Source organism: Artibeus jamaicensis, unplaced genomic scaffold (assembly GCF_021234435.1).
Source record: "Artibeus jamaicensis isolate MK-2021 breed Jamaican fruit bat unplaced genomic scaffold, CSHL_Jam_final scaffold_847, whole genome shotgun sequence".
NCBI lineage: Eukaryota > Metazoa > Chordata > Mammalia > Chiroptera > Phyllostomidae > Artibeus > Artibeus jamaicensis.
Genome location: NW_026522057.1, coordinates 5,091,959 through 5,110,174, shown reverse-complemented (window position 1 = coordinate 5,110,174; position 18,216 = coordinate 5,091,959). Strand labels below are relative to the sequence as shown.

At 40.5% G+C, this 18,216-nt stretch overlaps 1 protein-coding gene across 2 annotated transcripts in view; it reads left to right on the top strand.

Moving 5' to 3' along the window:
- Window positions 1-18,216, top strand: part of ZMPSTE24 (zinc metallopeptidase STE24) — a 40,322-nt gene that overhangs the window by 16,502 nt on the left and 5,604 nt on the right. For both annotated transcript variants that reach the window (XM_037149491.2, XM_037149493.2), the window contains exons 7-9: window positions 5,218-5,402; window positions 14,082-14,186; window positions 16,736-16,879. In XM_037149491.2, coding sequence (XP_037005386.1) covers window positions 5,218-5,402; window positions 14,082-14,186; window positions 16,736-16,879 — 434 coding nt within the window. The remainder of the gene's footprint in view (window positions 1-5,217; window positions 5,403-14,081; window positions 14,187-16,735; window positions 16,880-18,216) is intronic.

The following is an 18,216-nucleotide window of genomic DNA, read 5'->3' as shown; positions in this document are numbered from 1 at the left end:
ACCACATAAACAATATAAAAGACAAAAATCACATGATCATATTAACAGATGCTGAAAAGGCATTTGATAAAGTACAGCACCCCTTTATGATAACACTCAGCAAAGTGGGAATAGAGGGAGCATACCTTAACATAATAAAGCCATATTATGAGAAACCTGCAGCCAATATCATACTGAACAGGCAAAAACTAAAAGCTTCCCTTTAAGATCAGGTACAAGACAAGGGTGTCAGCTTTCACCATTTTTATTCAACATAGTATTGGAAGTTCTAGGCACAGCAATCAGACAAGAAAAAGAAAAAGCATCCAATTTGGAAAGGAGGAAGTAAAACTCACCATTTCCATTTCCAGATGACATGATAATGTACAGAGAAAACCGTATAGTCTCCACCAAAAAACTTCTCAACCTAATAAGTGAATTTGGCAAAACAGCGGGATACAAAGTCAACATTTAGAAATTGAAGGCATTTTTGTACACCAACAGTGAAATACCAGAAACAGAAACTTGGGAAAAGATCCCATTTACTATAGCAACAAGAAAAATAAAGTACCCAGGAATAAACTTAACCTAGGAGGTAAAAGACTTGTACTCTGGACAATTACAGAACACTGGAGAAAGAAATTAAGGAAGATACAATACAAATAAATGGAAGCAAATACTGTGTTCATGGATTGGAAGAATAAATATCATTAAAATGTCCATACCACCCAAAGCAATCTATGGATTCAACACAATCTCTTTTAAAATACCAGTGGTGCCCTGACTGGTGTAGCTCAATGGATTGAGTGTGGGCTTCGAACCAAAGGGTTCCCTTTGGTTTGCAGTTAGGGCATACGCCTGGGTTGCAGGCCAGGTCTGCATTGGGGGCCATGTGAGAGGCAACCACACGTTGATGTTTCTCTCCTCTTTCTCCCTCCCTTCCTCTCTAAAAATAAATAAAATCTTAAAAAAAATACCAATGGCATATTTCACAGACCTGGAATAAATATTCAAAAATTTTGTATGGAACCAAAAACTACCACAAATAGCCTCAATGATCTTAAGAAAGAAGGACAAAGTAGGAAAGATCGCAATACCTGTTATCAAAATATACTACAAGGCCACAGTAATCAAAACAGTCTGGTACTGCACAAGAACAGACACATAGATCAATGGAACAGAATAGACAGCCCAGAAATAAACCCATGTCATCATGGTCAATTAATATTTCACAAAGGGGGCAGGAACCTAAAATGAGGTAAATATAGCCTCTTCAATAAATGGTGTTAGGAGATCTGGACAGCTACATGCAAAAAAATGAAAGTAGACCACCAACTTACACAATACACCAGAATAAACTCAAAATGGTAAAAGATTAAAATATAAGTTGTGACACCATAAAAGTCATAGAGGAAAACATAAGTAGTAAAATATTATATATCCTACGCAGCAGTATTTTCACTGATATACCTGCTAGGGTAAGGGAGATAAAGGAAAAAAATAAATAAATGGGACTACAACAAATTATAAATCTTCTGCCCTGGCTGGTGTAGCTCAGTGGATTGAGCACAGGCCTGCTAACCAAAAAATCGCAGTTGAATTCCCAGTCAGGGCACATGCCTAGGTTGCAGGCCAGTTCCCAGCAGAGGATGCATGAGAGACAACCATACATTGATATCTCTCTCCCTCTTTCCTTCCCTTTCCCTCTAAAGATAAATAAATAAAAAGCTTCTGTAGGACTAAAGAAAACATCAAAATGAAAAGGGATTCAACCATATGGGAAAACATATTTGCCATTGATACCTCGGAGAAGGGTTTGATCTCCAAAACATATGAAGAGCTCATATGACTCAACACCAGGAAGACAAATAATCCAATTTAAAAAATGGACAAATGACCTGAACAGACATATCTCTAAGAAAGACATACAGAGGGCCCAGAGACGTATGAATAGATACTCAACATCACTAGCCATCAGAGAGACACAAATTAAAACCACAATGAGATCCCACCTCAGACTGGTCAGAATGACCATCATTAACAAATCAAGAAACAAGTGCTGGCAAGGATATAGAGAAAAGGGAACCTTAGTGTACTGTTTGTGGAAATGCAGACTAATGCAGCCACTGTGGAAAACAGTCTGGAGTTTCCTCAAAAAAACTACAAATTGAATTGCCTTTTGACCCAGTGATAACACTGCTGGGATTATACCCTAAGAATCCTGAAACTTCAAAAGAACCTATGCATAGCAACAGTATATACAATAGCCAAGTGCTGGAAACAGCCTAAATGCCCATCAGTAAATGAGTGGATCAAAAAACTGGTATAGCCCTGGCTGGCATAGCTCAATGGATTGATCACCGGCCTGCTAACCAAAGGATCACAGTTGGATTCCCAGTCAGGGCACATGCCTGGGTTGCAGGCCAGTTCCCAGCAGAGGACGCATGAGAGGCAACCATACCTTTATATTTCTCTCCCTCTTTCCTTCCCTTCCCCTCTAAAGATAAATAAATAAAATCTTAAAAAAAAACAAAACTGTGGTACATTTACACAATGGAATACTATGCAGCAGAAAAACAGAACTCCTACCCTTTGCAACAGCATTGATGGAACTGGAGAATATTATGCTAAGTGAAATAAGCCAGGTGGTGAAAGACAAAGACCATATGATCGCACCTGTAAGAGGAACCTAATGAACAAAACAACACACTAACAGAATAGAACTGGAGACATGGAAATAAGGAACAGACTGACAGCAATCAGTGGGGAGGGGAATAAGGGTAGAAAGAAGGGGAAATGACCAGTCAAAGAACATGTGTGAATGGCCTATAGACATGGACAGCAGTGTGGAGACTGAGGGAATGGGGGTGCACTGGGTGGAGGAGAGCAAAAGGGGAAAATTAGGACAACTGTAATAGAACAACAGTAAAATATTTAAGAATGAATATAAACAACATGTAGACAGTTGGGTGTATGAGTTTGGAGTTCTGGGGAGAGGTCTGGGCCAAGAATATTGATATGGAAGTATCTGGCACAGAGATGGTGTTTAGTGTCGTGTATGAGGGGGCTCACAGCAGAGTCAGCATTAGAAACTGAGGAGAGACCATTGAGGTAGGAAGGAAAACATGAAAAAATGCTGTTCTCTTTGAGATTGGAAAAGAAAGTGTTTTAAGGAGAGTGGTCTGCTGAGAGGTTAACATCAAACATCATAAACAAAAAGGACACAGATGGCAATGCCTTACATTTGCATGGAACATTTTGATTCTCAAGAGTTCTCAAACACATCACACCTCAAGTGGTATCATTAGTCCATTCAGTAAACAAGCATTATCGAATGTATACTGTATGCCAGGCACAGGGATACAAAAAGCTTATGGTCTTGTGTAGGGACTTTTTTTTTTTAATTTTATTTATTTTTAGAGAGGGGAAGGAAGTGAGAAAGACAGGGAGAGAAACATCACTGTGTGGTTGCCTCTTGAGCACTGCCTACTGGGGACCCAGCCTGCGGCCCAGGCATGTGCCCTAGACTGGAAATTGGACCCACCACGCTTTGGCTCGCAGGCTGGCACTCAGTCCACTGAGCTACACCAGTCAGTGCATTGTGCAGGTACTTTGAAGCTTTAGTGAGTACTATATAAGAATTCCCTGGAGAGTTTGTTAAAAAAACGATTCCCAGAGTTTCTCACCCATGGATCTCATAGCTGTTTCTACTTGTAGGTGTTTCTAACATCTACATCTGACTGGCACCCTGAACTTATTTTGGCGTAAGCGTGCCTTGGATCACATTTTGACATCATTGGACTGGTGGGAGATATTAAGATGTTAATTTCATTTTATTTATATGCATGCAATCTGCCTGCTTCCATAAATAAATTCAAGCAGCTTCTTGGAAATATTTTTAAGTTAATTTTTTTTAATCAGAATTAGATAAGACAGAGATGAGAAAGAAGTGTAAGACCTCAGAATGATTCACAGCTTCCCAAATCCTAAGGTCCTATATTATTGGCAAAATTAGACCACTTTTGGCTCTTAACATCCAAGCAATTAAACAAAAACAAATATGAATAAGTAAATAAATGCCACTATTTATCAAAACCTTATCACATTCTAAACATACTGCCAAACACTGCTATATAAATAAAATTTACTGTATTCTAGATATACTATTTAAACACACTTTACATTAGAAATATGAGTAGATACAAAATTCATGTTTACAGTGAAAGATCTCAAATTATCAAGAGAAACATGTTTTATAACTTTTTTAAAAGCATACAATAGTAGTTTATATGCATCAGGCTCATAAATAAATAAATCAGTGGTTTATATAATAATCAGTAGTCTAATAGATTTACTTAGACTTCCTCATGTAATCCTCAGTGCAATCCAGTGGGGTAGATAGTGGTTTGCATCATAAATAGGCAAGTGAAACTTAAAGAAATTAAGAAAGTTTCTTCCATTTACACAGCTAATACATGGTAGAGCCAAGATTTGAACCAAAAATCTGCTTTGAACTGCTGAATTCACTGCACGTTATAGAATATTTGGAAAATAAAATACATACATAAAGAAGAAAATAAAAGCCATAGTTCAGCTACTGTTAGCCACTGTTAAAACTTTAGACATTTTTTTCAGTCTTTTAAAAAGTAGCTCTAATCATTTTCTGAGTATAGAATTACATTGACTTACTTTAAAAGCCTAGGAAAAGAGACAGAAGTATAAAGGAGGGAACAAAAATCTATAGATCTAAAAGTCACTTCAGTATTTTTTTAACATTTCAGTATTTTGATATGTCTCTTAATAGGCTTTTGTTTTTGCTTTTCAATTTACATGTATATTTTTCCATGATAATAATGGAACCATATATACCTAAGTTTTATATTCTCACTATATAGGTGAGCTTTTTCCTATCTTGTTAATTCTTCAACAGTATAATTTGGGGAGACTGCTTAATATTCCATTTCACGGCTTCACCATAATCTAATTGTTCCACTGCAGCTGGATATTTCAGCTTTCCTTGTTTACTTACTGCTGCACAGCTCTGCTGAGCAGAAATCTGTGTGGGCAAGACAGACACGCTCCCACTGCTGGTGGTGGTCTATGTTGGTCCAGGTGTCTTCAGCTATTAAGCAATTTGAAAATGTTAATGTCCTTTCCAGTAATTCAATTTCTAGGAGACTTTCCAAGGACCCCAGACTTTTTAATTATTCTCCATGCTTTGAACTGTCTTTTCCTTAGGATCTAAACGCTCTTCCCACAGCAATGCTTATTTTTATGGCTTCTTCAAGAACAAGCGAATAGTTTTGTTTGACACTCTACTAGAAGAGTATTCTGTCCTAAACAAAGACATCCAGGAGGAGTCTGGCATGGAGCCCCGCAATGATGGAGAAGGGGACAGTGAAGAAGTAAAAGCTAAAGTTAAAGTGAGTTCTTCTTTTCCTAAGAGACTCTGGTTTATTTCCTGTGACACCTCAAAATCACATCCATTTCTGTGTGAGTGTTGAATCCAGGAAGACTATCCCATACAGCACATGGCCTCTTTATAATTCTGATATTTAGGAGAGGTCATCACCGTTACTACATGCTAAGTAACTATCTCGCAAGCTTTGCAGAGTGCACACATTAAAATTGGAAGCATAGACAGGCAAATTCTTATGATTATAAGCTGTCTTCAAAACAGGAACTTTATACATATTCCTTATGTGTTTATGATCAAAGAAATCCCACAGGCAGGATAAAGAGGAGCTAAACACTAATTTGTAGCTTCATTGAGACAATAATTATAGACTCTGGCAATGGAGAGACTTGGATTTGAATCCTGGTTCTGTCATTTAGTAGCTGTGTGTCCTTGGGTACATTATGTAATTTGGTCAGTTTTCTTTTGCTTGATTAACAAATATTTATGAAACTACTCTGTGCTGAGATACTCAGATTGGCTCTAGGAATACAAAATTAGTGGGGCAAACCCTTGCTCTCAAGGAGCTCACAGCACCACAGTACAATATGGTGATTGCCACAGTGAAGCTATGTATACCGGATGCAGTGAGAACACCAGAAAACACATTTCTTAAGCTGACTTTATAGTCCAAGAAAGCTTTTTCTGAGTCCTTTCCTGGATGAGGTTGGCTGGTGCTGATTAGCAAAATCTAAAGTACCAAGACTAAATGGGGGAAAGGAGACAATGATAAGAAACAACACAAATTTAATCAGAAACTGTCACCAGTATTTGTATGTGTGATGTGCTCTTGGCTTTGGTGTCATTAAGAGGCAATTTTGGATCTGTGTGATCCTGGGCAAGTAAGTTAAGCTCTCCAAATCATTGGTTTCTTTTTTTTTTTTTTTTAAGATTTTATTTATTTATCTTTAGAGGGGAAGGGAAGGAGAGAGGGAGAGAAACATCAATGTGTGGTTGCCTTTCGTGCATCCCCTGCTGGGAACTGGCCTGCAGGGAACTGGTGTGCAACCTAGGCATGTGCCCTGACTGGGAATCGATCCGCGATCGTGTGCTTCACAGTCATTGGTTTCTTTTTTATTTTTTTAAGGTTTCGTTTATTTATTTTTAGAGACAGGATAAGGGAGGGAGAGAAACATCAGTGTGAGAGAGAAATATTAAATGGTTACCACATGCTTGCACCCTGACTAGGGAACAAATCTGCAACTCAGCATTTGCTCCGACTGGGAATTGAACCAGTGACCTTTCGCTTTGCAGGACAATACCCAACCAACTGAGCCACATAGTCAGAGCTAAATCATTAGTTTGTTAACTAAAAGATGAAGGCAGTGAATTTCACATCAACGCTGTTGGTATTTGGGCCAGATAATTTTTTTATTGCGGGAGGATGTCATATGCATCGTAGGATGTTTAACATCTCTGGCCTCTGCCCACTAGATGCCAGTGTAAACATCGCCACAACCCCCTTGCCACCCCAGCAATTGTGACGACCAGAAACGTCTCTAGATATTGCCAGGTATCTGAGGGGGTAGGGGCTTGTGGGGCAAGTTCACTCAGAGTCGAGGGGCACTAGGGTCATGAAGATTAAGTGAAATAATACAGGGTGGAGCAAAAGTAGGTTTGCAGTTGTGAGTACACAAAACACAGAGTTTACTCTTGTATTATTGCTTATTCATTATTTTATTATTTTCCATACAAATAACCATAAACCTGCTTTTGCTCCACCCTGTATTTTGAAATACCTTGTAGTTCATTTTATATATTCTAAGTACCAGAAGAATAACTGTTATCACTTGAGCATCTATTTTTACCTAAAAAGATGGTCTAGTAAACTGCCTGGTCTGTTATAAATATGTAGGTGGAACAAAAGTCTGTGAAGAGATTAGACAGCGTTGAGAGAGGCTTACCTCCTTTAGTTTTTTATTTTTTTTTTTAAATATTTATTTATTTATCTTTAGAGGGGAAGGGAAGGAGAGAGGGAAACATCAATGTATGGTTGCCTCTAGTGCGTCCCTTGCTGGGAACTGGCCTGCAGGGAACTGGCTTGCAACCCAGGCATGTGCCCTGACTGGGAATTGAACCGCGATCCTCTGGTTCACAGACCTGCACTCAATCCACTGAGCTACACCAGCCAGGGCAGTTTTTTATTTATTTTTTAAGTGGGGTTTTTATGATGTTGGAGTAAGTCAATTTGGTCTGACGACAAGTCCCAGCATTTTAAGCCAGGAAGAGATCTGAAGGTCATCTTGTAGATAGGAACACTGGAGTCCAGAAAGGAGAACCCAGTTGCAGCACTGAGGAATCATGCAAGTTCAGCAAGGCAACCTGCTTAGGAGGTGACCACATACAGGGTGGATTACATTATAGCCAAACCTAGACAGTAGGTAGTGGTTCACTAATTTTAAGCAATGTAATAAAATTACTGATCTTTAGTATCTGTGAGAATGGTAATCTTTGGCTTAAATTTTTTAAAAGATTGGGTAGTCCTTTGAAGCATGATGAATGGAGTTTGAGTTATTTCCTGGCTTCTTGAAGAGTCTGTTTTATTTCATTGATAACTACAAATATTTCAGCATCTATGTATAACTTACAAGATGAAGATACATTAGACAGTCCTACTTAAAGAACCTATAGTAGTTTTGGCCAGTGTGGCTCAGTTAGTTGGAGCATCATCCTGTAAACCAAATGGTTGTGGGTTCAATTCCTGGTCGGGCGGGATGCCTAGGTTGCACGTTGAGGCCCTGATTCGGGCGGGTGCAGGAGGCAACCAATTGATGTTTCTCTCTCACATCCCATCTTTCTCTCTCTCTCCTTCCACTCTCTCTCTGAAGTAAATATAAGTAAATAAATTTTTAAAAAGAACCTATAGTAAAGGAGACTACATATGTATACAAATAGCCCATACTTTAAAGCCAAGTGTGGTAAATATACTAAGTGGCTGAAATAGTGTGGCTTTGAAAAATTAAGAAATTAACGTAAGTTCTAATGGTCAGACAGAGTTATTTAAAAAGGATATATGAACTAGATAGAATTTTACCTTGAGGATAGGCCTTTTCACACTGAAGGCATGAAATGAATAAAGCTATGGAGAGGAAAAGAAAACTACACAGTGGCTGCCCTGAGACCAATGATTGAATGAATTCTCATAAATGGAGAAAGTTAGGCGAGGACCAGTTTATAAAATGCTCCTTCCTGAAGACATGGAGTGGGTGTCTCCAGTGGCCTGGGCAGTTTAGATGGACTTGAGTAAAGGCCAAAGCTTGTTTTAGGAAGGTTAAAATCTGGGGACAGCATATAAGGTAGAGGAAAGATTGGAGGCTTCTAGGGCCTGTTGCCTCAAGGTATCCAAGCTAGGCGTGAAATAATGAGGGCCTGCGCTAGAGCGAAAGGTCAGAATGAGTGGAAGGGTCACAATAAAAGATGGATTTAAAGTGCTTGGTAATTGCTACGTTGTGGGGTGAAGGAGAAGGTCGAGATGGACTCAACACCCATTAGCTGTACTGCTTACAGTAAGTGCGTGTCCCCCTGGTGAGCTGGTTTCATATTATTTTTTAAGGTTTTATTTATTTATTTTTAGAGAGAGGGGAAGGGAGGAAGAAAAAGAAGGTGAGAAACATCAATCAGTTGCTTCGTGTACACGCCCCAAACGGGGGACTGAACCCACAACCCGAGCACATGCCCTGACCCGGATCAAACTGGAAACCTTTCATGCGTGGGCTGAGGCTCAACCGGCAATGCTACACAGTCAGGGCTGGCGAGGTGATTTTGGAGAGTGTATCAGTATTTGGAATTTGAATAGCTATTGTTTAGTAATGTATATTAGGAAAAATAAAATTAGCATGTTATGATTTCATGAATATTGTCATTTAGGATAAGGCTAAGTTTTAAAAAGTAAATTGGATTGAAGAAAGATATTAAGCTCTGGTAGCGTAGCTCAGTTAGTTGGAGCGTTGTCCTGTAGACCCAGGAAGGGGTCGCAGGTTTGATTTCTGGACGAGGCCCGTGCCCAGGTGGCGGGTCCAACCCCCATCAGAGCACAGAGGAGAAAGCCACCAGTCAGTGTTTCTTTTTTTTTTTAATTTTATTTTATTTTAGTTGTTCGAGTACAGTTTTCTGCCTTTTACCCCCATCCCAGCCCACGCCAAATGTTTCTTTCTCATATTGATGTCTCTCTCTCTCTCTCTCAAAGCAGTGAAAAAAATGTTCTCAGTATAAAAAAATAAAAATGGAAAAAAAGATAGTAAGTAATCACATAGAGATTACACAGATGCGGCAGATGTTTAGGAAACAGCAGCTTATCCAGCACCTGCCCCCGACCCCCACTGTACAGGGCAGGGGGAGGCAAGGACGGTGTTGAGTCGTTTCATCTTTAACAGAACTTTCAGGAAGAGCAGCACAGTTACCGGAAATTCCTCTGAGAAAGAACCACTATGAACCTTTCGAATGTCTCTGTACCAGCTATAAATATTTTTATAATGTCTAGGGAACTTATTCTCTGGAATTTTACCCTTCAGGAGACAAATGGAGCACATAATTTGAACAACCTGTGTCAAAAGCAGTTTAAATGAAAGGAAAATGAAAACCATATAAAAGCTGTACAGAAAAGCTGCCCTTTGGTAGAAGAAAACAAGTATTGCCCAAGCAAGTGCCAGGGTTGGTAAAAGTCTCCCCAGCTCATAAGTAGGACAGAATAGAAGTGGCACAGGCTCCAAAGATGTGGGTTTGAATTTTACCCACTGTTCATTAGCAAGACGATGTGAAGCAAGACATTTTAATTTCTCACCCTGGCCAGGTAGCTCAGTTGGATGGAGCATTGTCCCAATATGCCAAGGTCACAGGTTTGATCCCCGGTCAGGGCACATACATGAAACAACCAATGATGCATAAAACAAATCAATGTTTCTCTCCCTCTCCCCCCTTCCCCCTTCTCTCTCAAATCAATCAAAAAAAAAAAAAAAGGAGGGAGAAACCCGTTGCCTTGCGCATGCATCCTGACGGGATTGAACCTGCAGCTGAGGTATGTGCCCTGACCAGAATTGAACCCACAGCCTTTATTTTATGGGCTGATGCTGCAACCAATGGAGCCACACGAGCCAGAGCGGTTTTGATTTCTCACCTTCTTAATTTTCTTCCTCTCCAAAATGAAGATAATACTTTCTGTCCTGTCCAGCTTAGTGTTGTAAGGATCAAATGAATCAGTGTATGAATTTTATATAAAAAGAAGAGTGTTAATACTATAGATAAGTAAATATGTGTGGTGTTTATTTCCGCTCTTTTATATGAAATCAGTGTGGGAAGAAAAGAAAATCTAGTTCTGCCTAAGACTCTACAACAAATAAGTAAATCCCCTTTTCTGGAAAGCGATCCTTATTTAAGCTCTTTTCATTCATATCTTTGAATGTGACCCCTGTACCGTTCTGAATAGCTGCCTCAGTCCAGATGTCGGACCTATAGTCTGAGCTATCTGATGAAGAACTGGGTTTGTTTGGTTTTATTTTTAATATCTATTTACTTTTAGAGAGGGGGGAGGGAAGGGAGAAAAAGAAAAACATCAGTATCCAAGAGAGACATCGATCAGTTGCTTCTCACACCCTCCCAGGTGGGGGGACCTACCTGGCCCACAACCCAGGCATGTGTCCTGACTGGGAATCAAACTGGTGACCTTTTGGTTCATGGGCCAGCACTCCATCCACTGAGTCACACCAGCCACAGCAAGAACTGGTTGTTAAGAATTGATAGTTCATATTGGGAAGCAGGTAACTAGTGAAAACAGAAGGCTGAAAACGGTCTTAATTTATATGAAATGAGGCTAATGATACCTGCCTTATAGAGATGGAGATGAATGGACTGTATGTAAAATACTTAATATTCACTGTCTGGTGCATAAGCCACTACTGAATAGGAGTTAGCGTCATTATAATTATTAAACAAAAACAGCCATATTTTTGCTTATTAATAAAATAATAGAAAAGTTAGAAAACATCAATAACAAAATCACTTATTTATTTTAAAGATTTTATTTTTAGAGAGAGAGGAAGGAGAGAGAAAGAGAGGGAGAGAAACATCAATGTGAGAGAGAAACATCTGTTGGTCACCTCTTAATGACTCGGCCATACCCCAGCCAGGGACCAAACCCTCAACCCAGGGATGTGCCTTGACCAGGAATCAAACCAGCAGCCTTTCACTTTGCAAGACAAAGCCCAACCAACTGAGCCACACCCATGAGGGCCATAACAAAATCATTCATGATCCAACTAACCATCATGTCTAACTGGGAATCTTAGTTGGGAATAGGGGTTGTTACCAATTTCATGCTTTTAAAAATGTTCTTGCCCAAAAAAATGTTATTGCAGTGAATATCTTTGTATGTAAGTCTTCAGTTGTACCTCTTAACTTCCCCCCTTAGAGTAGATGTCTCTTAATTAGTGCATTAGCTCATTACTCTCTTTTAGTGGGCATGCCCTGAAGGTGCCAGTACACGTTTCTCTTAGATACTGAAAGAACTAGGTTAGTTATCTCATTCTTTTCTTTCTCTACCAAGTGTACTCTGACCTATATTCTAATGTTTAGAGTGAAAAGATAAAATAAATGTAAAAACTATCTTGCAAATATCTTTAATTGATCCCTTTTCTTACGCATCTAATGAGCTTTGCTTTAAGTGGTCGTTTTCCTTAAAAATGAGGAACCGGTGAAAGAGGGGAGAAGAGGGGAGACACCTGGATTCCAACAACTCCTGCTGCCTGTGTTCCCGTTGGGTTGCATTTGTCTACACCAATAAGGCTCAATCAGTCCCATGCTCATCTGTTTTGTTTGGTTTTTTGAGTAGCTAAAGTTAATTCAGAACCTTTAGCCTTCACTTTCTAGGGCATATGTTTTCTAATTGCTTGTTGCAGGATGCTATATGTCTCCAATAGATCAGGCTTTTTATTATTTTGTTCAGATCTTTTATCATTGTTGATATTTCATTTGCTTCATGTTTCAGTGATTGAGAGGTATGTTAACATCCTCTATTATGATAGATTTGTCAGGTTTTTTTACAAATCTGACATTTTTTATTTAATATATTCTGAGGTACCAGTATTAGGTACATGAAAATTTAGGATTAATGTATACTCCTGTTAAACTGAGCCTTTAGCATTCAGTTGTGACCTTCTTTAAGAAGGCTTTGTGCCTTTAAGTTGATTTTGTCTGATATTAATACTGCTACCAGCTTTCTTTTGGTTAATGCTTACTACATGTTGTGTAATCATTTTACTTTTCAAAAAAATTGAGGTAAAATTTACCATTTGCACCATTTTAAAGTGTGTAAATGTGGTTGTTTTTTGGTGGACGTATTCGTAATGCAGCACAGCCATCACCACAGCCCCATTCATCATTTTACTGCCAGCTCTGACACCCTGTGTGTTAGTTGTCTCATGCCCCGCCTACAGGCAGATTTTGGCTGGTGTCCTACAGCCACTGTCTTCTTTATTGACAAGCTCAGTGAGCCCTCACGTGAAAGGTCCTCTTCTTTTGCTCTATCCAGACAGCAAACCCTCAGGGTTCTGCCCGGATGAGGGAGGAGCCAGGAGCCGTTGGCTTTTGGTGTAGAGCTGGAGAAGGAATCCAGGGCCCTAACTCCTTCTCAAACAGCTCTCGCCTAATCCTGATTTAAGTCACCTCACCCACCTCCCCAGCTCCACAGTACCCATTGCTGTTCCTCCCCAAGTGCTTTGAAGACTCTGGTGTGAATGAGGCCAGTTCTCTTTTCTCCATCTGCCCTCCTGCTTCCAAAATGTTGCTGTTGTCACTGCTACTGTTTGTCCCATTCTTGGCGGTTTTTATCTATGGGGGGGTGTTATCATTTTATTGGGGGTTTCGGTGGGACTAAAATTAGATGTGAATGTTCTTTCTGCCATTTTAAATTGGAAGTCTCAATTTTTCATGGCAATTTCTGGTGTATTTTTGAAGGTCATAAGTGATTTGTGCTTATGTGTACGTAATTTAGAATATAAGAAAGATATAAACTAGTTAACATCACTGTACTTCTACCATAGAGAAAAAAACTACTGTTGACATTTTGATGCACTGAATACTTCCAGTCTGTGTTCCTGGATTTGTGTGTTTTTATATACACATTCACATTATTTCCTAATGAGAATCAGACTGTGTTTTTAGTTTTGTTTCTTGCTTTCTTCACTTAATTAAACCATTTTTCCCCTGTCAGAACATAACCTTTGAAATGTCACTAATAGTCTGTAGCGGTTGTTCCACTCCGTTCATCGTGAGTGCTTCCCGATTGTCACAACATGGTTTTTGAGAACAGAATTTCCAGTGGGTTTATGATATGGCTGCCTTATGACCTCGCCACAATTTATTTAAATACTGTCCTATTGATAAGATTGTGTTTTTTCCATTTTTTTCTAATGTGAATTCAACTGTAAGCTGCATGAACTCAGAATATGTCTTGTTCATGATTCTGTCTTCAGCACTTTACCCAGTGTCTAACACAGAGTGGCTCAGAGAATGTTTGTTAAGTGAAAGAACAGTTTTGCACACAAGTCAGATTGTTTCCTTAAGTTGGAATCAAAGATGGGCTTTCACTGGGTTAAAAGGCATAAACTTTGTGAAGGTTCTCGATAATTTATTTTCAATTTGTTCTTTGATTCAGAATAAGAAACAAGGATGTAAAAACGAGGAGGTACTTGCTGTACTGGGCCATGAACTGGGGCATTGGAAGTTGGGACACACTGTCAAAAATATCATTATTAGCCAGGTAAGTTCAAAGTGATGATTCTCTTTTTACAGAACGGTAGCCAAATTAGAGGAATGGCAGGTAGGAGCGGTCACTTGGTAGCCAGGTTAAGACAGACTCTGCAGCCTGGCCCCTGGCTCTGAGTCACAGCTCCCTGACTCACGCACTGCTGCTGTGGGTGACCTCAGGCACCTTCCTGGAGCCCTGTCTGCCACCATTTCCGTACTGAATTATAATACCTGGTAGGAATGATGTGAGAATGAATTACATGAGTTGATGCATGTGAAGAGTTTATAGCGGTGTTTGGAAAGTAGTGAGTATTGTAAAATGTTTATTGTCATCACTACCTCCTGAGTCATTCAGCTGCAGGAGCTGTAAGGTTCAAAATGAGTGGGCCTAAGTGAGGTAGACAATAAATCCTTTAAAAAAAAACAGTTTTCCTCATTTAAAAGTCATTATACATCCATCAAAAATAAACTGGAAAAATCAGAAAGTAACAATTCCTGTTAACATCCCCCCCTGGGTATCAATATCTCTAAACTCACAGAGTGCCCACAAGTTCTCAGGCTCTGAGGGAAAGAGCACTCCATCCCGCTGACTGGATCTGAGCATGTGTGGCCTTAACTGGGACGTAAGTGGGACTTTATACCTTTCTAAAAGGCCAGCCAGTTCTGGGAGATGGATTGTGTGGGAAGACTTAGTGCCTCCCTGGTGGCACTTTCCTGTCCCCTTACATCAGTAGGTATAAAAATGGGTTCCTTGGCTTTGAAGCTGTGTTGTATGGATACACAATAGTGACTAAGATGTTAAATAAGTCCAAATCCAAGTTCAAAGCAAGTATTTCGTCTAATAAGGAAAATCACTGCCTGTTTCTTGAAAACAGGTCCAATGGAATCAGCTTACCATGAGGCTGTGGGCTGGTCCCTAAGGTGTGGTACTTGATCAGGGTTGGGGTTGATTGCCTCGTCCAAAAATAAATTGGGTACCCAGCAGTAGGCAGTTGTTGACCAACACACTGACTCCATCCCTGCCTCCTTGGCCACTTTGTTCATGGGCCCCCCGACCCAGTTCTTGAGTGGCTGGGAAAAGAGACGGGTTGACATCCACAGAGCAGGCACCTTCTCCATGGGATCAGAACCTCCTCTGTATGGGAATAATCGCACTCAGGGTCAATTTTTCCCACATCCCTCTTTTCCAAATCTCCTGGTTAGCCATCCTCTTGTTCCCAAGGCGCTGATCATCCGGCCAAACCAGAGGTTGCCCACTGCCGGTGAATTAGGATTTACATCCTCAGCCTGGACCCTCTCTGCTTCCAGACTGAGTGAACAGTGAGAGAAATTTCTTCAAGTTCCTCGTGGGGAGAATTTCCTTTCACCGCTGTCTTCCAGGGCCGTCCTCAAGTGGCACTGTGATGCCACAGCGTCCCACTTTAGGCTGGTGCCAGCGTATTGTGTTCTTTGTAAAGCAGGCTGACATGTTTCCTTCCCAAGTAAATGATTATAGGGGACTCCGCAGGGTAAGGGCTGACTGAGGGGCAACAGATGTCGGGAGTTGTCATACCAGGGGTATGAGCCACCTGCTTATTTAACTTACTTCTGCCTTCATGACCTTCTTCATCCCCACTCCTGTATGGACCTGATGTTGGAGTGCTTCTGGGCATACCAGTGTCCTCGCTAGGTGGGCCAGGAAGCATCCAGGTCAGGAGGAGCAGCTCAGGTGGCAGGACCATGGTGCCCCATGGTCAAGAATCAGTCCTTGCAGAGCCCAGTAGCAGAGCAGAGGTTGTTTTTCAAAAGGACTGTGGTCACTTGATGGAAACGGAGCTCATAGTGTACGATTCTAGGGCCTTCGCTGTGAGTGGAGTTGTCCGTGTCGGATCTGCTGAGTTCTAAAGGCTGAGGGGAAGAACTGCTCGTCCAGCCTGGGCATCCTTCTTGTGCGCTTGGGCCCGCTCTGAGCTGGCAGCTTTTGGGTCATCTGGCAAATCGGTGGTACATTACCCTTAAATATGGTATATGTGGCTTCCAAGATCCACATCTGCTAAGGGAAAGGAATGGTATTTATTCTCCAAGTTTACTGGTTCAGACTTTGGAATTCTTTCCCTCTCATATATTGTTAAAGATCTGCTTTTTCCTTGGACCTTTCAAACTGCAACATTCGGCTCCGTTGGTCCTAAAGAGAATTCAAGGGAAGCCTGTTTCTATTGAGCCCGCACTTCGAGGTCAGGTGGGAAGCCTTGTGTCTGATTATGGTCGAGTGCAAATGAAGCCAGAATCCACTCTAGCCCTTTAACTTTTTACAGGAAGAAAATACCCCATTACTCTTGGCCACTTTAAACCCTCAATCATAGGAGGCTCCACTTAAGCCTGTCTCTAGAGAAAACCGTGCGTTTAGGGAAATTTTATTTTTCTTTTTACAGTGAAAGTGAGACTATGAAACTACCTAACCGCCTTTTTCTGCCCTTACACTAATAATTCTTAAAGTCACACCAGGATGTCTTACTCTGCTTTTTGGTATTACAGTGAAATCAGCCTAGTGATAACTTAGAAATCGTGTGTCCTTCTTTCTAGATGAATTCTTTCCTGTGTTTCTTCTTGTTCGCTGTGTTAATTGGTCGAAAGGAGCTTTTTGCTGCATTTGGTTTTTTTGACAGCCAACCCACTCTCATTGGACTGTTGATCATCTTCCAGTTTATTTTTTCACCTTACAATGAGGTAATGTATAATCTCTAAAATAATCTCACGCATGTCCTTGCCGGTTTGAAAACTAGACCCCGTAGGGTTATGAAAAAAGGAATAAAACTACAGTTTTAACAAGAAAATGAAACAAAGTCTTCCATCCCTTGATTTACTGACCAATACAAAAAAAAAGAAGTTTTTCTGCTTGGGCAGAAAAACCCAAGGCCAAATAAACAAATTCTTGTTGCATGCTGTTAGGGAGAAAAGTGGAGAATTAGACTTTAGCAATGCAGACCTTGATGTAGCGCACCTGGCAGAGTCTTGGCACAGAGAAATGGCCAGTTGGAACGCTGTGTCCGAGACCACGTGTTCACCAGCGCTGGGGTGAAGCCCGCGTCTGAGGGGATAAAACAAGTAAGGACTGAGTTCATGTGGCTAGATGAGGGAGCCTGTGGGAGTGTTTCTCTGAGTCTGTTCCCTAATCACCTGCTTGAACAGAGCCCCAGGGCCCCACCCCAGGGCACTCTGCATCAGAATCGGTCCGCTGTGGTGGGTGACGTTTAAGACCCCCTGCTCTGTGATTGCGTGATTGTGGGGCTTCGTACATACAAGCCATAGATTACTGAGATTATTAACAAATCTGATAGTAACCACATGCTGTATTTAATTAGGCTTCCACATTAAACCAAGAAATAACATTGGGGATCTGGGGATATCTCCACTCAGAATACTTTCTTGGGAGAAGGTTTTAAGATAAACTGAATGAATTCTATTTCTTCATAAAAAGGGAGAGAAGGGTAAGGCACCAGAAAAGAGGGGAACGGATCATATTTCTATAGCATTAGCCACATAAACTGAACAAATTTTCCAGAGAACTTAGCTATCTTTAAATTTTAAATGTTTTAATTTTATGCATTAAGGTTCTATTTCCAAATTGTAAGAGAAAGCTTGTTTAGAAAGTTAGAGAGGTGTAGAAGTGAGCCAGCGGGCTGTGTGGACTCAGGAGACAAGTCGGAGGCGAAAGAAGGGCCCTTGGAGCCTGGGAGACGGAAGGCTCGCTCCCCCGGGTAGGGACGGGGCACCTAATTTTATATTTTAAGTTTTGTTGAAAGTATTTATAAAGTGCCTTACACAGTCTGTTACTGCTTAAAGAGGTTACAGCCTGCCTTATAATGATATTGTCATTTCTGTCTTCTGTCACAATTCAGCAATCAAGGTCACAATTCATAATCAATGAATTATGTATGCTAATGACCCCAGAGTGCTCTGCTTTTTCAGCAGTTATGCCATTTGTCTATCTATTTATTGATTGAACTAATTTTCTTGTCTCTTCCCTCACAGGGTGATAACCCTTGTTACTATCACTGTGACTT